Below are 22,079 nucleotides of genomic sequence, written 5' to 3' on the forward strand. Positions count from 1 at the left end.
TTTTGGGAACTGAGATAATATATTGGAAAGTACTTTGAAATCTGTAAAACATTAACATAAAAATATGAAGTGGTATTGTCCTTATTTTATCATATCAATAAAGGTTAGTAGTTTAAAATCTAGTCAATGAGCATTTGCTTCCGTAATACTTAAACCACTCCCCTATAGATGCTAAAAAAAAATGTGTCCTTTCTAATGAAGTAAATATAAATAAAGCACTGCATCTAGAGCTACCTGGAGAATTGTCTAGGAAAAACAACAGATGAGTGTTTTGAGACAAACAGAAATGTATTTGTGCTGTCTTTGAATTGGTTTCAGATTTGCCCTTAGCAGTCACATGTAATGTAAGCATAAATGATTTTACTTAATTCCTTTTTGAGTTTTCAAAAATATTACTAATTAATCTTCATTTTAAAATGTCAGAAATACATATAAATAAAGTAGATATTGGAGGCCACCCCTTCTCCTAGGCAGATATCACTCCCCTCATTGGTAACCACCATTAATAGTTTGGTATGTATTCCATATTCTTTGAAATATCTTGTGTGTGTGTGTGTTGTAATATTTGCATGTTATAAATTTATGTGATAAGTATATGAGCCATACTTTATTAATAAATGCGATTATGTGATACATATAGTTATGTAATTTACCTTTTTTTTTTTTAAAGATTTTATTTATTTATTTGAGACAGAGAGAATGAGGGAGAGAGAGCACATGAGAGGGGGGAGGGTCAGAGGGAGAAGCAGGCTCCCTGCCAAGCAGGGAGCCCGATGCAGGACTCGATCCAGGGACTCCAGGATCATGACCTGAGCCGAAGACAGTCGCTTAACCAACTGAGCCACCCAGGCGCCCTATAATTTACCTTTTTTACTTAGCTGTAGATTATCAACATCTTTCTGTGTAGATATACATAAATATTTGCCTCATCCTTTTAAAATAGATGCATGCTGTTCCACTGAATGGGTATATTATAATTAATTTAATCTAAAATTGATGGACATTTGAGTCATTGCCAGTATTTTCAGTAATACAAATAATGCTGCAGTGAATATCCTTGAACATAGATTATTATACACTACTTCACATATTGGAATAAATTTCTAGGTATATAATTGCTAGATCAAAGGATATGCACATTAAATGACAGGGTGTCAAATCATCTGCTCCCCAGTGTTTTTATTGTTTATTGATAGAGTGGTTCTTTTAATGATTTTTTGGTTCTGTAGGTTTTTACTTTCTGATATGTACAAAATAGGAAGATTTTAGAGATGCAGAATTTGAAATTAATGTCTCTAAAAGAGACACTTGGGCATTGAACTCAATTCTTTCATTCATCAATTTAACAAATATTTGAGTGCTTATAGTATTCCTGACCTTTTTTGGATGTTGTTATTCTGGCAGTGAATGAGATAGTAGAGAACCCTGCTTTTGTGGAGCTTTCATTCCATTAGGGGAGTAGGAACAAAGAGATAATTACATGAATTAGAAGAATACATAATTATGTCTTTGGACAAGGCTTAAGTCTTTTTTTCTCCCCTTTTTCATATTTTCTGCTATCCTTCTTCTACTCTAGAGTGGTGAGATCAAGTCCGTAGATCCCAGACTGATCCATGTGATGCTGATGGATAATTCGACTACTCAGAGCGAGGTACAGTAGTCAACTGAGTCTCTGAGCAGACTCATGATCTTTCTTTATCTTGTTAAGCAGATTCCTCATGCTTGTGTTATCCATGGATGCCCTTCAGGTTTCCACTCTGGCCACTGTACATTTCTTGCTCTCTCCAAGTCTTGTCTAGTTAAGGGAATATAGTCTCAAGAAGGAAGTATAGTTGGAACAAACCCTTTTAATCATGGCTTTGTTACCCAACCATTTTAGAACTCTATGGCCTAACTATTTCTTCTTACATCCTTTCAGGACAGGTATATTTGGTATATTTGAAAGATACAGTAGACAGTTAAAGCTATAATAAGCAGTAGTAATATTTATAACCTACCTAGTAATAAGAAATGGAGAAGCTGCATCCTTTTTCTTTCCATTAAGTGGTAGTGAGCTCCAAGAAGTCTGAAATTTTGTATTCCAAGAAGAAATAAACAGGTACCTAGTTCAGTGCTCAGCACACAGTGGATTACTCCATAATTACCGTGAATCAGGCCAGCTCTTGGTTCATTCAGAATTATCATAACCCAAAAAAGGATACATAGTAAACCAGTGCCTGAACCAATCAAGGAATGCCATGTGAATTTTTTTTCACTAAGACATTGACAAGACAGCCATCTAGCCACATGTTCTTCATAGTCTCTTAGCATCTCTGTAATATTGCTGTCTTGGCTACTTCTGCTAAGGATATGGTTCTTCTCATCTTTATCCAGTCATTCTTGCCTTGATAAAACAAAATCAAGTTAGGAAAAGAAGAATCAGGGTTAAATTTAATAGCTCTTTACTATAAATTATATTGCCACAAGTAAGATAAGTCTCTTGACTATTTGCATGACTGAAAATACCTTTTACTTTGATGGTGTGTTGGGCCCCTTTTTATTCCCTTCCTTACTTCATTCATTCATTAAGTACCTCTTAAATGCCACGCACTATTCCACTGGTCAGATATAACTGGAGAGTACTGGTCTCCATGTCTTATGCTGTCTACTCACATGTGAGTAGCTCACTGAAAGTAGGACATACATTTAAGTTATTGCTCAGGGAGGTTGCAATGAGCCAAGCTGGATGCATAAGAGGTGAAATCTGTGGTTTTCAGAAGCAGATTACCAAAAGTATGGAGGAAACAGAAGTAAATCTTGAGCTTTGTTAAGAGCTATAGAAGAAAATTAAGGGGAGAAAGATGGAAATGAAAGCAGCAAAAAAAAAAGAGAGAGAGAGAATAGAGAAACTAGAACTGGCAAGAAGAAATATAAAATTTGAAAAAGTTGCAGTTACAATAGCTATAATGTTACAACAAAATACAGATCTATACAAAGAAGCTATAAATATTCAAGGGCAGTAAGATTAGTTTAATGAAGTTGGTAAATATTAATGGCTGCATAACTGTGTGTCACTAGCTTATTGCCACCCCGACACATGTTATCTGAGTAAAACTATCTGAAAGGTATCTGAATAAAGCTTAAAAAAAATAAAAGACATTGCTTCATAGTGGGATACCATTCTAATAATGTTCTAGATAAAAGTTCTTTCAGCACAAAGATTGCTTGAGAGAATGGTAGCTGAGTTCCAAGCCCCCTTCCCCACAAGGAGGAGTTTATTTAGAGATAGGAATTGTGTCTTCTAATCTTTTAAGGTTGCTTGGCCTCTCAATTAAGGCACAAGTCAGATTTCATGAGATAGGCTGAAATTATTGGAAGAGCTAAGGGAGTTGGCTGTTTGGTCTATGGTAGCCTGCTTTTTTGCTTTCCTTTGTCTAATACTTTGAAATAAGTTCTGGAGATTGTTTGTCTATTTATAAAAGTGTCCACAAGAGCAATCCAAACCTGCCTGTGTTGGACTCACTTTCCCTTTGGTCACAGACTCACAAATGTTAGTCTTCCTATTGTTAAGTTGTCACCAGTTTTTTAGTGACTTCTGGATAGAGGAGATTTTATATTTCAATACTTGAAATGCCAGTTTCAGTCAAATAAAGAGAAAATTATGAAATAAAGCAGATTTTTTTTCATTGAGGGGCAAATGAGCTCCCATTCTAGCACTAGCAGTCTTCTTTGTGAATGAAATTCCACAGATTTTTCAAACCCTCAAAAAAGTCCATTTGAGGAAGCCTTTTATTTAAGGGAAGTTTTGCCAAGTGAGTTAATCTCTCGTAACCATTATCTTGAATACATGTGTAAATTGAGTCACAGGAAGATTGGAGCTTTCTGACTAAGGGGATGTCTTAGAGCTGGCGTTGGAATGTAGCAATCTGCCTGCTTTGATTATCTGCTTCTAGAGATGGGAAAGAGCTAACGGTTTATGGTTTTCACAGGATGGAAGGTTCCTTATAATAAATCTTTTTTGAATTTTGTTTTGTAGGGGGGTACGTTAAAAGCAGTAAAATCTTCCAAAGGAAAGAAGAAGAGAGAGAGCATAGAGGGGAAAGATGGCCGGAGGAGGAAAAGTGCTTCGGACTCTGGGTGTGACCCTGCATCAAAGAAATTAAAAGGAGACAGGGGTGAAGTAGACAGTAATGGGAGCGATGGAGGTGAGGCGAGCCGAGGGCCCTGGAAAGGAGGGAATGCCAGTGGAGAGCCAGGGCTGGATCAGAGAGCCAAGCAGCCACCGACTACATTTGTCCCCCAGATTAACCGCAACATTCGCTTTGCCACTTACACCAAAGAAAACGGCAGGACTCTGGTGGTGCAGGATGAGCCTGTAGGTGGGGACACACCTGTACCTTTCACTCCATATTCTACAGCCACAGGTCAAACACCTTTGGCCCCAGAGGTGGGTGGAGCCGAAAACAAAGAGGCAGGAAAAACACTGGAACAAGTTGGCCAGGGCCTGGTGGCTTCAGCAGCTGTGGTCAGTGCCGCCAGCTCCACCCCAACCACGGTGAGGATCTCAGACACTGGCCTTGCAGCAGGGACTGGGCCGGACAAACAGAAAGGCAGCCGGTTACAGGCCCCAGGAGAGGTGAGTTGTTTCAGGGGCAGATTTGCAAGATTTGGGCTCATTCTTTTACCCTACTCTAATGTTAACACATTAAACAGCATCTAAAATGCCACAGGGAAGGAGTATTTCTGAGATGTGCTTAAATTATACTCTGAATAGTCCTTTACTGCTCGTTGGGCAAATGTGTATATTTTGATAACTTTATTAGCTCTTAAAAGTCACCTGAACAATTGCACTAATCAAAAACTGATTATAAAACCCAATTTAATGAGATACTCAAAGAGATCTGATGGGGAATCTTTTTAATTCAATTATCTGTTTAGTTCACATAGTGGTTGAGCCTCTACCAGGCCTATGAGAGGCAAGGTTAATGAATTACAGTGTTGTAACAGTGAACGCTATAATTAAGGCTATGTGAAAGCGACTATTACCATCCCCTGTTTTTAGTTCATCATCTTCTATGATATTTTCCTTTGAGGCTAGGCTTCTTTCCATGATTTGATATGGCTATAAAAGTTTTTTTTTTTTTCTAACTTACTCTTTTTAAGCCTTAACTGGAAAGTTTGATGTAATTAATCACAGTAGTATCCAACTTAACTATGTTCTTTATCCGATACACATGTTCATTGCTGAAATGGAACTTCTGTTAAATATGAGTTAACACCAAGTTGGCTCCCCAGTCGAATTTGAAGCAATATCAAAATCATTTCTTACAGTCTTTTGACTCTTTTTTTTTTTTTTTTAAGATTTTATTTATTTATTTGACAGAGAGAGACACAGCGAGAGAGGGAACACAAGCAGGGGGAGTGGGAGAGGGAGAAGCAGTCTCCCCGCAGAGCAGGGAGCCCGATGCAGGACTTGATCCCAGGACCCTGGGATCATGACCTGAGCTGGAGGCAGTCGCTTAACCAACTGAGCCACCCAGGCGCCCAGTCTTTTGACTCTTATTTTGGTCACCAAAGAATGATTTATGATGCTAGTCACTTTTTTCTTCAGACTGGCTGTTTCCTCAAGTTGGAATATGAAATACAAAGAAAAAATATAAATGATTTTTTTAATTATATATAGGAAACTACTGTGTGCTAAGTACTGTATATTATAAACAAAGAATTGAAATCCCTATTTGAAGGAGCTCAGTGCTTAAGATGGAATCATTTTAGGTATAACAGTGCCAGGTAAAACATGGCATATACATTTCATCTGAGTTCTTCCCCTCCTAGGAGATGCAGTTTGTGAATCCTTAGTGGGGAAGGAGGTGAAAGGTCCAGGCAGAAGAGGAAAAGGCCTATAAGTGCAAATTTCACACTGTTCATGGTTTGTCCTCTGTTAGTTGACCAGCATTCCCAAGATAATTAGGTGAAGATCTTATGTGGATTTCCACTGTGTATAAGTCATCATATTGCTCAAATTAACTAAAATCCAGTTCATGTCAAAGGCAGTGTAGATGTAAAGGGGGATTACAAAGTACACCACATTTTATATGCTGCAGGAGGAGACACACTGAATGCTGTTATTCTTGGGGTAGCAAAGCTGAATAGAGGAAATGTGGATTCAGAGGGCATTTTCGAAACAGGTTGGAGAAGTTTCTGTGACTGTATCAGTGATTTTGGTAATGTGTCAGCCTAAGTATTGTCCTGGGATCTGATTTAAAAGTACAAAAATGGATGTTGCCACTATGATGTCAAATCTTAAAATAGGGACACAGCCCCCAGGAAACGTCTTGCCCTAAAAATTAAGTTGAAACCAGTTTGTCATCAGTTTCTTATAAAAAAAGGATTTAAAATTTAATCATTTGAAGGAAAATGAAAGGCCATCCAAATTATTTTTCATTCATGTGTATATTTATTTTTAAAGGGTAACTTTACTAGTGAAACCTGAGCTACCCATGCTGGATTGTTGGGAGTCCTGCAGGTGTCAAGGCTCCTGGCCAAAGTCTGCTAATGAAACAACAGCCAGGGGCGCCTGGGTGGCTCAGTTGGTTAAGTGTCTGCCTTTGGCACAGGTCATGATTCTGGGGTCCTGGGATCAGGGCCCATGTCCGGCTCCATGCTCAGCCTGGAGTCTGCTTCTCCCTCTCCCTCTGCCCCTTCCCCCACTTGTGCTCTCTCTCTGTCTTTCTCACTTTCTCTCTCTGAAGTACATAAATAAAGTAAAAAAAAAAAGAGAGAGAGAGAAACAACAGCCAACCCTTAGGGCTGTGTCTTTCTATTCTCTTCTTTTTTGTTGGGACGGGGTTTAAGTCAGTAGTTGTTGATTAGTGGGAAGGAAAAGAAAAAGAATAATGGGGGGCCTGGCTGGCTCAGTCAGTAGAGCAAGTGAGTCTTGATCTCTGAGCCCCACGTTAGGTGTCGAGTTTACCTTTAAATAAACAACAAACAAGGGCGCCTGGGTGGCTCAGTCATTAAGCGTCTGCCTTCGGCTCAGGTCATGGATCCCAGAGTCCTGGGATCGAGTCCCACATCGGGCTCCCTGCTCGGCGGGAAGCCTGCTCTCCCTCTCCCACTCCTGCTGCTTGTGTTCCTGCTCTCGCTATCTCTGTCTCTGTCAAATAAATAAATAAAATCTTTCAAAATAAATAAATAAATAAACAACAAACAAGTGAACTTCAGGTTTTTAACTCTAAAATGCCATGAAGCAACCTCTGTAGCAGATGTCAACTGGAGGCAAGCCATAGGTGGCCTGCCTGGTTCTCGTGCCTCTGTGCCACCCCAAGGAAGTCCTAATGTAGGCTCCTCTTGCATATATAAAGAATACCTTAAGTAAACAACCCCCCCCCCTTTGGACAATAGCCATTTCCTTTATCTGGACTAATTTTTTTAATTGTGGAAAGTAACCATTCAATTTACTATTTTAACTATTTAAAGTGTTATATAATACTGTGGTATTTAGTACATCCACAGTGTTGTGCAACCATCAGCACTTCCTAGTTACAAAAATTTTCATCACCCCAGAAGCAAGCCATTGATACCCATTAAGCAGTCCTGGAATAATTTTTGTTACCAATGTTTTAAAAATGAATGTTTAGAAATAGCATACTCTACTACCTGAAAGTTGATTTTAAGTGTTCAGACCTGCCTATGGAGGTTTCTCTTCGCATATATACAGATGTGTAATATATATGAAAGGGATTCTGCCCCTCTTTACACACACACCCTTTATTCACATGCAGAAGTTAACATTTTCAAGGTGAAAAAAATGAAAGGTTTTTGTTTTTTAAGATTTTATTCATTTATTTGACAGAGAGACACAGCGAGAGAGGGAACACAAGCAGGGGGAGTGGTGGGGGGTGGGGGAAGCGCTTCCCGCCGAGCAGGTAGCCCCATGTGGGGCTCGATCCCAGAACTCTGGGACCATGACCTGAGCCGAAGGCAGATGCTTGATGATTGAGCCACCCTGGAGCCCCAGAAAGTGTTTTTTCACTGTCCAATTTGTTAGACTGAATACTTAAGTTTGGTGGGTGTATGAGTATCTACACTTTTCCTCTTTGGAGGCTTGTTAGATCCTAATGATAACAAAAGGGTTCAGTGATGAATGTGCTTTCTTTCCCCCTGCCACCTCCCTTTTTTTTTTTTTTTTTTTAATGTAGGCTCCATGCCCAGCGTGGAGCCCAGTGCGGGGCTTGAACTCATGACGCTGAGATCAAGCCCTGAGCCAAGCGGCACTTGGGTGGCTCAGTCGCGGTAAGTGTTTGCCTTAGGCTCAGGTCATGATCCCAGGGTCCTGGGATCGAGCCCCACATCGGGCTCCCTGCTCGGCAGGAAGCCTGCTTCTCCGTCTCCCACTCCCCCTGCTTGTGTTCCCTCTCTCGCTGTCTCTCTCTGTCAAATAAATAAATAAAATCTGAGCCAAGATCAAGATTTGGACACCTAACTGACTGCGCCACCCAGGCGCCCCATGAGTGTGCTTTCTATAATTTAACGTCTTTAGGGCTAACTTTATTTTATTTATTTATTTTTTTTAAAGATTTTATTTATTTATTTGACAGAGAGAGACACAACGACAGAGGTAACACAAGCAGGGGGAGTGGGGGAGGGAGAAGCAGGCTTTCTGCGGAATAGGGAGCCCGATGCGGGGCTCGATCCCAGGACCCTGGGATCATGACCTGAGCTGAAGGCAGATGCTTAACAACTGAGCCACCCAGGCGCCCCAGGGCTAACTTTAATTGGAACAGATGTTCAACTTTTAGGTTGACTTGGGCTCATAAATAAATGGCCAAATTCTAAAATCATCCATCTGGGGGAGTTTCAGACTAATACAGAGAATATTTTTCCTTAATGTACAGTGGGCTTGTCATGGGACTGAAGTCACTTTTCTAAGATGGGCAGTTAGTTTAAATAAATCAAAACTTTTAAATCAAAACTTTGAAAATAGCTGAGGTCATTGAAGTAGATTAATATTACAGGGCCACTAAATTCATTTCACAGTAAAAGCTGCTGTCTGTCTGTTCAGGAACCCTTTTCTCCCAATTCCTGGTAGAATCTTCTTTTCCAAATAGAAACTAAGAAGCCTACACAGCCTCCTAGTGCTATGATAGCCAGGTGGCCAATAACCAAGGGAGTGGCAGGATGAATGACATCCTGCTATCTCTAGCTCACCGTGTTAAAGATGCCCTCTGTATGGTCTGTGGCAGGTTTCTTCCTTAATGCCTAATGCTTCCTTAATGTGAGCTGTACTTAGAAGAGCAGGTTTTTTCTTTTTTTTTTTTAAGATTTTATTTATTTATTTTCACACAGAGAGAGAGAGAGCAGGAACACAAGCAGGGGCAGAGGGAGAGGGAGAAGCAGGCTCCCCACTGAGCAGGGAGCCTGATGTGGGGCTGATCCCAGGACCTGGGATTATGACCTAAGCCAAAGGCAGACACTTAACGACGGAGCCACCCAGGTGACCCTGTAAGGGCAGTTTTCATGGAATTGTAGGAGAGAAAAGTTGATTTGACCCACAAGAAGCATTGGCCTAAGTCCAGAAAAGAGGTTGTCAAGAGAAAGCAGCATCATTAACTCGGGCTGTCTTCTTTTCAGAATTCAAGAACTACTGTTCTGGCCTCTTCTGGATTTGGAGCATCTCTCCCAAGTTCATCACAACCTTTGACTTTTGGAAGTGGAAGGAGCCAGTCCAATGGGGTTCTAGCCACAGAGAACAAACCTTTGGGCTTCTCTTTTGGCTGTAGCTCTGCACCAGAGTCTCAGAAAGACTCTGATCTCTCCAAAAACTTGTTTTTTCAATGCATGTCCCAAACTTTACCCACCAGTAACTACTTCACTACCGTTTCAGAGAGTTTGGCTGATGATTCCTCCAGTCGAGACTCATTCAAACAAAGCCTTGAGAGCCTGTGTAAAGGCAGATCCACTCTCGGCGCAGACACTAAATCAGGCTCTAAGGCTGGCAGCTCTGTGGATCGGAAGGTGCCAACAGAGTCCATGCCCACCCTCACACCAGCCTTCCCACGGAGCCTCCTAAATGCCCGCACCCCGGAGAGTCATGAAAATCTATTTTTACAGCCCCCTAAACTGTCCCGAGAAGAGCCCTCTAACCCTTTCCTTGCATTTGTGGAGAAAGTTGAACATAGCCCTTTCAGCAGCTTTGCATCTCAGGCATCAGGTAGCTCTTCCTCTGCTACCACTGTCACCTCGAAGGCCGCACCCAGCTGGCCCGAGGCTCACTCCTCTACAGATTCAGCATCTTTAGCAAAGAAGAAAACCCTCTTCATCACAACTGACTCCTCTAAACTGGTGTCTGGTGTTCTGGGCTCAGCTCTTACCACCGGAGGTCCGAGCCTCTCTGCCATGGGGAATGGCCGCTCCAGCTCGCCCACCAGCAGCCTCACCCAGCCCATTGAGATGCCTACTCTCTCCTCCAGCCCCACAGAGGAGAGGCCAACTGTGGGGCCTGGGCAGCAGGACAATCCCCTCCTCAAAACCTTTAGTAACGTCTTTGGCAGGCACTCAGGCAGCTTTCTGTCCTCCCCAGCAGATTTTTCACAGGAGAACAAAGCTCCTTTTGAAGCTGTGAAAAGGTTCTCACTGGATGAGCGAAGCTTGGCTTGCAGACAGGACTCGGACTCCAGTACCAACAGTGACCTGTCAGATTTGAGCGATTCTGAGGAGCAGCTGCAGGCCAAGACTGGCCTGAAGGGGATTCCAGAGCACCTAATGGGGAAGTTGGGCCCCAATGGGGAGCGAAGTGCTGAGCTATTGCTGGGCAAAGGCAAAGGGAAGCAGGCCCCAAAGGGCCGGCCGCGGACCGCCCCCCTGAAAGGTGATCTTGCTGGGGTTATCCATTGGCTTGGCTCGGGCACTAGCCTTGAATGCCTGCCTGTTGTGCTGTTGGGCAGCAGAAGCCCTTTCTTTGATGGAAAGTTCTATAATCATGTAGAATAACATGCCCAGAAGGGCCCAGTAGAGGCCCCTCATCAGACCTTTTGGTTCAGGGCAGGATTGCATCTAACCCAGCAGCATTACTAAAGAGGGATATCTACCTGTGTAATAATTCCACAGACAAGAACCCTTGATACTCCTTTTGCACAGGAGCTCTTCCTGGTGTTTTTCTCATCCCTTTCTACTTCTCTTTGGCCCATCCTCTTTAATTTACTTTAGAGGAGTTACTGAGTACTGGACTCTGTTCTCACATAGCAGCCTTTCATAGACTTACTTAAGCAAAAAGAATCACCCCTCAAATTTGCTTCTCTCTGTTACATATATAAAGTTTTAACACCTCTTCCAAAAGCCATTAACTCCTATGCTGTGAGGTTATGGTCCAGAATTGTGTAAGGGCAAGTATCTAAGAGAAAGGTGAATGGTAAAAGTAACTGTTGTCTTTAGTAACTGGTATCCCATGGGGGCACAGGAGTTGTTGATTAGTAGAACAGTTATATCCCCGGAGGCCTGAGGCAAGTGGCTACCTTCTGCCTTCTTGGGTTTTCCTCACCCATGCCAGAGTTGTTTGCTCATAATGGGACACTTCCCACAAATTCTCTCCATGGTCCTTAGCTTCCAGTTGAAGCCTCTTTGCTCCCTCCCTTTCTGTCAAGGATGGACCTGATAGGCACAAGCCCAGCCATGGCAAGGAGGAATGAGCCAGGTCAGGACAAGAATGCATCCCCAGGTGGGTCATGTTATAGGGTCTCATTAATACCAGTCATGACCAACCGTTTCTCCCCCTTCCCTTGCCACAGTTGGCCAGTCAGTGCTGAAAGATGTGAGCAAGGTGAAGAAGCTGAAGCAGTCTGGAGAGCCCTTCCTGCAGGATGGGTCCTGCATCAACGTAGCCCCTCATCTACACAAGTGTCGGGAGTGCCGCCTGGAGCGGTATCGGAAGTTTAAAGAACAGGAGCAAGATGATTCTACTGTGGCCTGCCGCTTCTTTCACTTCCGGAGGTACCCACACCCGTCTCCGTCTCCTTCCCAGTTTCCATTTCTCACTCTTTCTCTGAACCTCACACCTTTTCCTTGTTTTCCTTAACCCCTTTGCGCTGAGGCTCTGCCATAGGGGCCACTCAGGTGTTTGGATTGTGAAGTGACTTGTGGCTTTGTCCCAGGGAATTGAAGGTGAACAGTGTCAGCTGCTGGCCCCTGAGCTTCGTTGAGTTATTCCTAACTTGGGTTCCATTTGAAACCAGTCATATAAGCAGAAGGATGCCATGTTGTAGTATGGATCTGCCTGACCACTTTTCGGTGCTAAAGTAACTTGAGTCTCTGAGAGAAGGGGAAGGAAGATTAGGAGATAATGGCAAGTGTCTTTGAAATAGAGATAACTGACAAATCCGGGGAAGGTCCCCGGCTTTTACCAAACAGCTGGTATTTAGTCACTTTCCTTCTGCTTGATAAACTTAGAATTTCTTCTAAATGATCTTTCGGGAATTCTTCATTTTTAAAATAAATCCAAATGGTTTATCCATGTAGTGTGGATCACTCATTCAGCAGATATTTACTGAGCACTTACTGTGTGCCAGCCACTGTTGTGGGCACTGAGGGTTAAACAGTATAAAACCATAAAGATCAGCCCTTAGAGGTTTGCTGAGGAGTCAGACTATAAATAAGGAAAAAAGATTAAATACATGGCATGTTAGCTGATAATAACTATGAGCAAAATAAAGACAGGAAAGAGGATTGAAGTAAGGGGAGGTTAAGAGAGGCTACAGTTTAAATAGGATGATTTTAGCGGCGCCTGGGTGGCTCAGTCGTTAAGCGTCTGCCTTCGGCTCAGGTCATGATCCCAGGATCCTGGGATCGAGCCCCGCGTCGGGCTCCCTGCTCTGCGGGAAGCCTGCTTCTCCCTCTCCCACTCCCCCTGCTTGTGTTCCCTCTCTTGCTGTGTCTCTCTCTGTCAAATAAATAAATAAAATCTTAAAAAATAAATAAATAGGATGATTTTAGAAAGTGAGATTTGAGTAAAGACCTGAAGGAGGTGAAGGAGTGGTCCACACATTTTTCTGGGAGACAAGCATTCCAGGTAGAGGGCACAAAGAGCAACTGTCCGAGGCTGGAATATTCCTGATGTGTTTGTGGAGCTAGGGTGGCTAAAGGAGAGAGTGGGGGCGAGGAGTTGAGGTCACAGAGTTAACAATGGGTCTATATTTTAAAGGAATACTCTAAGGGCCTTGGCTTTTGTGCTGAAAGAGAAGTCATTGAAGGTTTTGAGCTGATGAGGGACACTGAGGAATGTTTTAAAGGATCGCTGTAATTGCCTTCTTGAGAATAGATTATATTGAGGCAAAGGTAGAAACACAGAGAAATAAGGAGGCTGTTGGAATTACCCAGGTGAGAAATGATGGTGGCCTAGTGATGGAAGTGATGAGTCTGGTTGGATTAAGGATATATTTTGAGTGGGTCCCTGGGTGGCTCAATCTGTTAAGTGTCTGCCTTCGGCTCAGGTTATGATCCCAGGATCATGAGATCAAGCCTCACGTTTGGCTCCCTGCTTATCAGGGAGCCTGATTCTCCCTCTCCCTCTGCCTGCCACTCCCCCTGCTTGTGCTTGCTCTCTCCCTCTCTCTCTCTCTTTGTCAAATAAGTAAAAATCTTTAAAAAAAGAAAAAAAAAGATATATTTTGAAGGGAGTACTCATATGATTTTCTGGTGGGTTAAATGAGGAGTATGAAAGAAGGAATGGAGTCAAAGATGATTCTACAGCTTTTGACCTATTACCGATAAGATTTCTCAGGGAGAAGCAGGTTTGGGGACAAAAATGGGAACTTTTAATTTGGGCTTGTTAAATTTGAGATGCCTATTAGATTTCTAGATGGAGATGTTGAAAGGGCAGCTGGAAACTCGGCTCTGGAGTTGAGGGGGGATGTCCAGGCAGGAGGTTAAAAATTTGAATATCACCAGGTATTTAAAGCTGTGTGTCGGGGCGCCTAGGTGGCTCAGTCGGTTAAGCGTCTATCTTCAGCTCAGGTCATGATCCCAGGGTCCTGGGATTGAGCCCCATGTCCGGCTCCCTGGTTGGTGGGGAGCCTGCTTCTTCCTCTCCCACTCCTCCTGCTTGTGTTCTCTCTCTCTCTCTCTGTCAAATAAATAAATAAAATCTTAAAAAAAAAAAAATAAAGCTGTGTGTCTACTTGAGATCATGGAAGGAGTCCAGGTGTAGATAGAGAAGAGAGCATTCCTAGGACCAATCAATCCTGGTGTTCTCCAACATTGAGAGACTGGAAAGGTGAGGAGGAGCTAGTAAAGGAGGTTGAGAAGAAAAAGCCAGTAAGGTGTCCTGGAAGGCAAGTGAAGAAAGCATTTCCAGGAAGGAATAATGAACTGTGGCAAATACTGGGGATTGGGTCAGGTCAGATGAGGACTGAAAGTGACCATTGGGTTTAATGGGGGGAACGACCTTGTCAAAAACAGTTTTGGTGTGTTGGTGAGGGAAAGCCTGGTAGGATTGGATGAAGAGAAAATTAAAGGGAAGAGGAAGTGGTGACAGTCAGTATAGACAACTCTCAAGAAATGCTGCTCTTAAAAACAAATAAATGCAGGAGGGTGTGGGATTGAGAGGATTTTTGAGATAGAAATGTTTTAGAGGATTTTTGAGCTAGCAAGTTTACAAGAATGATTCAGTAGGGAGGAAAACAGATGATGTAGAAAAGAGAATATGTGGTGTGATGCCTGTGTAAGAGGATAGGATGTAGAGCATAGGTGGAGAGAGAGGTCTTGGCTGGGAACTAGTTCATTCCTAGCAGCAGCAGGTCGGATGGAACATGGGCCCAGTTGCAGGAAGGCGTGGTAGTATGGTGGAGGGAACTTGTGGGGCATCTGTTCTGGCTCTTTGTATTTTCTCAGTGGAATACATAGCAAGGTCCTCATGGGGAGAATTATACTAGAGGTTAGAAAAGAAGTGAGGATCTGAAACAGGCATCTAGGAGCGTGACTGTGCACCAGGAAACTTGTGACTGGGAAGCAACATGAAGGGCTTACCTGACGATAGGTAGATACGAATTTCAAGTATGGCTGAGCCACTGAGTGTGGCTGGTTTCCTCTGGTCACGTTCAGTGGTGTGGGTGCACAGGTGGAACAGGAGGATGGACAAACTGAAAGGCATTTCTGAGGACAGCTTTTTTTTTTTTTTAATAGATTTTATTTATTTATTTGTCAGAGCGCAAGCAGGGGGAGCGGCAGGCAGAGGGAGAAGCAGGCTCCCCACTGAGCAAGGAGCCTGATGTGGGGCTCAATCCCAGAACCCTGGGATCATGACTTGAGCTGAAGGCAGACACTTAACTGACTGAGCCACCCAGGCATCCCCTGAGGACAGCTTTTTAAAGAACGCAGACATACTAACTGTTCACAAGTCTTTCTGCTAGTGCAGAGAATACATACTGTGTTGGTCAAATAGGGTGGAAATGTTTTGGGGTTTTTTTGTTTTTAAGTATGTCTACACCCAGTTTGGGGATTGGACTTATAACCCCAAGATCAAGAGTTGGATGCCCTTCCAACTGAGCCAGCCAGGTGCCCTCCAGGGTGAAAATTCTTAATGCACGCTGATTGCTTTTAAGTCCCTTTAATGTTTCTAGCTCCTAGGGTTTTCGATGTGTATTAGTTTGCATGGCTGCTGCCTTTTACCATGTATTTGACTATCTACCTTCCCATCTCAGGTTGATCTTCACTCGGAAGGGGGTACTCCGTGTAGAGGGGTTTCTGAGTCCCCAGCAAAGTGACCCTGATGCCATGAACCTGTGGATTCCCTCTTCCTCCCTAGCAGAAGGGATAGACCTAGAAACCTCAAAATACATCCTGGCCAACGTTGGGGACCAGTTCTGCCAGCTCGTGATGTCCGAGAAGGAGGCCATGATGATGGTGGAGCCACACCGTAAGACACCCTCTTGCTTGTTTTCCAGGCACTCCTGCTTGAGAACTTTCATTTTCTGTTGCTTAAAGGAGGAATGTGTTGTGTCAAATAGGGTGGAAATGTTTTGGTTGGCAGAGTAGCAGAGTGGCAGATGGCATTTTCTCTGGATGAATTAAGACTGATAAGACTTTTCTTTATAGCAAACTAAGTAGCTGAGGCCCTAACTGTATCCAGCAGACTTTATTGCTTCCTTGATCCCTGTCTGGGTTTGGGTCACTCTGAATATTTTCAGTTTCCTTTGAACCAATTTGTATTAGTGATATTATATGGTTTGTGAATAGATGAAGTGCCACTGGGTACTGTGTTTCACACCTAGAACCCACCATTATTCAGACATTTATGATATTTCATGTCTGTGGAATAAAGTACCCAAGGAAAATTCTACTATGAAATTACTCCCTACGTTTCAGGTGAAGAATCCTCTTACTTCAAACTCCCCCAAATCGAAATTTTTACAGTATCTTAAGTAACAACATGGGGCATTTATTTTCATTGACACTTGTTCAGAAATATTAGCAATTCCATCCATTTTCTTTCTCTTAACATTTATAGAAACACTAACTTCTTACATCTTTGAGTTTTATTGCTGGACAAAACAGTGCACGTAGCAGTCAGTGGATCTGGGGTCTTTTGCTGTTACTCACGATGATCAGTGTCAACAATATTCCTCTTCCTCTTTTCCACCAGAGAAAGTGGCATGGAAGCGAGCAGTGCGTGGTGTACGGGAGATGTGTGACGTATGTGAAACAACTCTCTTCAACATCCACTGGGTTTGTCGCAAATGTGGATTTGGGGTCTGCCTTGACTGTTACAGGCTCAGAAAAAGCCGTCCACGCAGTGGTGAGCAAATATTGTCCTGTTCAGTTCTAAAGGTAACCTGTCATTGGAGGTATGGGACTTGAAGCCAGAATGGGTTTGTGCCCCCTCTTGAACTGCTTAGCTTCCCTCATTTTTGTTGCATCGTGAGGCTTTAACAGTTGCCAATATTCCACCTGACTGGGTAGGCTAAAAGAAGCCAAGAAGGGTTATTCTTCACCTTCCCTTGTTGTGTTTTTCTTTTTTTTTTAATAACATTTTTATTGAGATATAATTCACCCTTTTAAAATGTACAATTCAAAAGTTTTTAGTATCTTCTCAAGGTTGTGCAACCATTTTCACTATCAGATTTCACTGTGGTCGCTCCAAAAAGAAATGATGTATGCATTAGCAGTAGCTCTGTTTCTCCCTCTGCTCAGCCCTTGGTAACCATTAATCTACTTACTGTCTCATCTCTGTAGATTTACCTGTTCTGTACATGTCCTGTAAATGGAATCATACAGTATTTGGCCTTCTTTGACCTCTTGCACTTCAGCATACTGTTTGAAAGCTTCATCCACGTTATAGCATGTATCATTAACTCATTCTTTTGTATTGCCAAATAATACTCCATTGTATGGATATACTACATTTTGTTCATCCATTCAGTAGTCGATGGACAAGTAGGTTGTTTCCATTTTGAGCTATTATGAAAAGTACCACTATGAACATTTGTGTACAGGTTTTTTGTGTGAGCATAGGTTTTCAGTTCTTTCGAGTATATGCTTAGAGTGGAATTGATGGGCTATATGGCAGTTCTGTGTTTAACCCTTTCAGGAACTGTCGAATTGTATTCCAAAGTAACAAGGGTTCCAGTTTTTCCCCTTTGCCAACACTTATTACTGTCTGCCTTTTTGGTTACAGCCATCATAGTGGCTAGGAAGGACTCCCTATCTCATTATGTGATTTTGATTTGCATTTCCCTGATGACTAATGGTGTTGAGCATCTTTTCATGTGCTTATTGGCTCTCTTAATTGGTTTATTTTTGGAAAAATGACTATTCAGATCTTTGCTTCCTTTTGTCCTTGCTTTATCTTACTACTTATCTGAAAACTTTCTTGCCCCTTAACCTCCTTATTTGGAGGTTCTATGCAACCATTGGAACACAGTGGTTTAGAGCTTATGCTACTGTGATCTGAAACCTACTTTCACATCTTATTACACCAACTGTGGTATCTTGGGCTAATTTCTTAATCCCTCAGAGTCTCAATTTCCTTACCTATAAAACAAAGGTAATATGAGTACTTCTCTCATAGTATTGTTGTGAGGATTAAATGAGATATTGTATTTAAAGTGGTTATCACAGGGCCTGACATCCACTACGTACTGTGTGTTATGTAGCTGTTAGATCTTCTACTTCTGCCCATGAAAGATTAACTTCCACAGGAATTGCCCTCCTGCCATAAACAAGAAAACCAGACTAAATATATGAAACCATGGTTTTAGACATTGGACAGCAGGCAGTATGAGCCTGTGATCTCTAAGAGCAGGGAAGAACCAAGGCAAATCCTACAATTTCACCAGTTTCCTGCCTGCAGGCAATTTCCAGGCTGCAGTAGAGGGAAGAGCAACTAAACCATCTGGCAATCTCACTGAGCTGAGACAGAGATCAGAGTCTGAGAAGAGTAAGGCAGTGTGCTGAAGACATTAGAGCTTCACAGAGAGAACACCAGAGGTCTGCAGAGAGGTCACCTCAGTTTTTGGCTATATAGTGATCTGCACATATACGAGGTAAAACTCTGTGAGGTCCAAAAAGGAACCTCAGAAAGCAATTGACTTAATAATTTCCACAAGTTACCATTTGTATTGCTACCAACCAGAGTGGAAAGATATTGGGTAGAGTCCAGAAGAGTCATACTTTGACAGTGGGACTAATATAGTCCCAGAATAAAGGCTGCTCTGGAGATAACATAGTGTAAAGCAAGCCTTGGAAGGATCAAACTGATCTGCAGGCTACTCAGCTATGCACCAGACTAAAACCAAACACTCTTTAAAGGATTACAACAAAATCCAGTACTCTGAAGCATTAAAGTCAAAAAACTCTGCATTCAGTCGTGAATAATCAGGGGGCACCTGGCTGGCTCAGTCACTAGAGCATGCAGTTCTTGATCTCAGGGTCGTGAGTTTGAGCCCCACACTGGGGATAGAGTTGACTTAAAGAAAAATCAGGTATGAGTCTCTATGGTAAATGCTGCTGGGAAAACTGGACAGCTACTTGCAAAGGAATGAAACCAGACCACTCTCTTACACCATACAGAAAAATAAACTCAAAATGTATTAATAATGTGAGACCCCAAACCATAAAACACCTGTAAGAAAACACAGGCAGTAATCTCTTGGGCACTGGCCTTAGCAACATTTTTCAGGATATGTCTTTTCAGGCAAGGGAAACAAAAAAATAAACTATTGGGACTATACCAAAATAAAAAGCTTTTCCACAGCAAAGGAAACTTCCATCAACAAAACGAAAAGGCAGCCTTCTGAATGGAAGAAGATATTTGCAAGTGATATATCCAATAAAGGGTTAATATCCAAACTATATAGAAAACTTAACTCAAAAAAACCCTGTCTGGTTAAAAAATGGGCAGAGGACCTGCATAGACATTTTTTCAAAGAAGGCATACGGCTGGCCAACAGACACATGAAGACATGTTCCACGTTATTCTCATCAGGTAAATGCAGACCAAAACCACAATGAGATCCTACGTGTCAGAATGGCTAATATCAAAAAGACAAGAAATAACAAGTGTTGGGGAGGATGGAGAAAAAGGAACCCTCCATGCACTTGGTGGGAATGTAAATTGCTGTAGTCACTGTGGAAAACAGTATGGAGGTCTCTGAAAAAAATTAAACATGTAAATGTGATCTAGTAATTCCACTACTGGGTATTTACCCAAAGAAAATGGAAACACTAATTCAAAAAGATCACCCCACTGTTTACTGCATTGCTGTTTACAATAGGCAAGATATGGGAGCAACCCAAGTGTCCATCAGTAGATGAATGGATAAAGAAGAAGGGGAGGTAGTGTATACACATATACACCTACATACCCACAATGAAATACTACTCTGTCATTAAAAAGGACATCTTGCCACTTGCAACAACATGGTGGACTTACAGGGTATTGCACTAAGTGAAATAAGAGAAAGACAGATACCGTATTTTTCACTTATGTGTGGAATCTAAAAAACAAAACAGGGGCACCTGGCTGGCTCATCAGTAGAGCGTGCAAGTCTTGATCTTGGGGACCTGAGTTCAAGCCCCACATTGGGCGTAGAGACTAAGAAAAAAAAATTTTTTTTTTAAAGATTTTATTTATTTATTTGAGAGAGAATGAGATAGAGAGAGAGAGAGCATGAGAGGGGGGAGGGTCACTGGGAGAAGTAGACTCCCTGCTGAGCAAGGAGCCCGATGCGGGACTCGATCCCGGGACTCCAGGATCATGACCTGAGCTGAAGGCAGTCGCTTAACCAACTGAGCCACCCAGGCGCCCAAGAAAAAATTTTTTTAATTAAAAAATAATAAAGGGGTGCCTGGGTGGTTCAGTCAGTTAAGCGTCCGACTCTTGATTTCAGCTCAGGTCATGATCTCAGGATCATGAGACTGTGCCCCACGTCAGGCTCTACGCTGGGCTTGGAGACTGCTTAAGATTTTCTCTCCCTCTCGGGCACCTGGGTGGCTCAGTCATTAAGCATCTGCCTTAGGCTCAGGCCATGATCCCAAGGGTCTGGGGTTGAGCCCTACATCGGGCTCCCTGCTCTGCGGGAAGCCTGCTTCTCCCCGTCCCACTCCCCCTGCTTGTGTTCCACCATGTCTCTTGCCAAATAAATAAAATCTTTAAAAAAAAAAAAAGATTCTCTCCCCCTTCCCCCACCCCCGTCGCACGCTCTTGCTCTCTCTAAAAAATAATAATTAAAAAAAAAATAAAAATAAAAACTAATATGAACAAATAAGTAAACTCATAAATAAATGCAGAGAACAGACTAGTGATTGCCTGAGGGGAAGCAGTGGGAGGTGAGCAAAATAGGTGAGAGGGGTTAAGAGGTACAGAGTTCCAGTGATAAAATAAATAAGTCACAGGGATGAAAAGTATGGCACGGGGAATATAGTAATTAATGTTGTAATAACACTGTATGGTGACAGATGGCAACTACATTTATCATGGTGAGCATTGAGTAATGTATAGAATTGTCAAATCACTATGTTGTAAACCTGAAACTGCTTCAGTATATCAATTATATGTCAACTATACTTCAGTAATAAAAAATTTTTAAATAAAAGCATAATCAGATATGTAAAAAAGCAGGATAATATGACCAATAATCTGGGGGAAAGAAACCATCAATAGAAACAAATCCAGAAATGACAGTGATGATAGAATTACTGTAAAAGGACCTTAAAGCTGCTATTATAAATGATATAAATATATTGAAAGACATAAAGGGAGACATGAACATGATGAGTAGAGAAACAAAATACATGAGAGACCCAAGTGAATCATATAGGGATGATAAATACCTCAAAAAAAATTACACTAGGTGGGATAATAGCAAATGAGACACTGCAGAAGAAGCTGAAGTTAGGCATAACAGTAGAAAACCAACACTAAGCACAGAGAGAAGAAAGACTTAAACTTTTATAAATTGAAGAGTGCCTTGTTGAAGTATATGAAATACCAGGCAGTCTACCAAACATATAATTGTTGGGAGTTCCAGAAAGAGAAACAGTGGGAAGGCAGGTACAAAAAATACCTAAACAAATAGAGCCATAAATTTTCCAAATTTGATGAAAAAGCTATGAAACCACAAATCCAACAATCTCAAACAGAAGAAGCATTAAGAAAACCACCCAAAGCACATCATAACCCACCTAACTTAAAAGCAGTGATAAAGAGAAAATCTGAAAATCACAAGAAGGAAAAAAAAATACAACATATTATATACAAAGTAACAAAGATAAGAATGACAGCCAACTTGTCAGAAACCCTGTTTACCCGAAGACAATGGAACATCTGCAAGTCCTAAAAACAAACCTTTTAACCTGAAATTCATACCTACTGAAAATATCTTTCAAAAATGAGAGTGAAATAGTTTTTCAGACCAAGAAAAGCTGATAGAGATCATCCCCAGCAGATTCACACTCAAAGGTAGTTTTATTCAGGGAAAACAATTGATACAGTAAGGGAATTCGGATTTACACAAAGGAATGAAAAACTTCCTATGTGATAAATATGTGAGTACATATAAAAGACTTTCTTAATCTTTTTAAAAGATAGCTGTTTAAAGGAAAAGTAGCAA

General features: G+C 41.9%; 1 protein-coding gene across 4 annotated transcripts in view; it reads left to right on the forward strand.

Moving 5' to 3' along the window:
- Positions 1 to 22,079, forward strand: part of KDM3B (lysine demethylase 3B) — a 66,364-nt gene that overhangs the window by 23,788 nt on the left and 20,497 nt on the right. For 3 of the 4 annotated variants that reach the window (XM_035014229.1, XM_035014230.1, XM_035014231.1), the window contains 6 exons: positions 1,577 to 1,651; positions 4,016 to 4,615; positions 9,613 to 10,849; positions 11,766 to 11,967; positions 15,672 to 15,886; positions 16,613 to 16,765. In XM_035014229.1, the coding sequence (XP_034870120.1) occupies positions 1,577 to 1,651; positions 4,016 to 4,615; positions 9,613 to 10,849; positions 11,766 to 11,967; positions 15,672 to 15,886; positions 16,613 to 16,765 (2,482 nt within the window). The remainder of the gene's footprint in view (positions 1 to 1,576; positions 1,652 to 4,015; positions 4,616 to 9,612; positions 10,850 to 11,765; positions 11,968 to 15,671; positions 15,887 to 16,612; positions 16,766 to 22,079) is intronic. The other variant, XM_035014232.1, reaches the window with a different exon arrangement.

The sequence above is a fragment of the Mirounga leonina genome, unplaced genomic scaffold, assembly GCF_011800145.1.
Source record: "Mirounga leonina isolate KUSES-001 unplaced genomic scaffold, KU_Mleo_1.0 Mir_168, whole genome shotgun sequence".
Taxonomy (NCBI): domain Eukaryota; kingdom Metazoa; phylum Chordata; class Mammalia; order Carnivora; family Phocidae; genus Mirounga; species Mirounga leonina.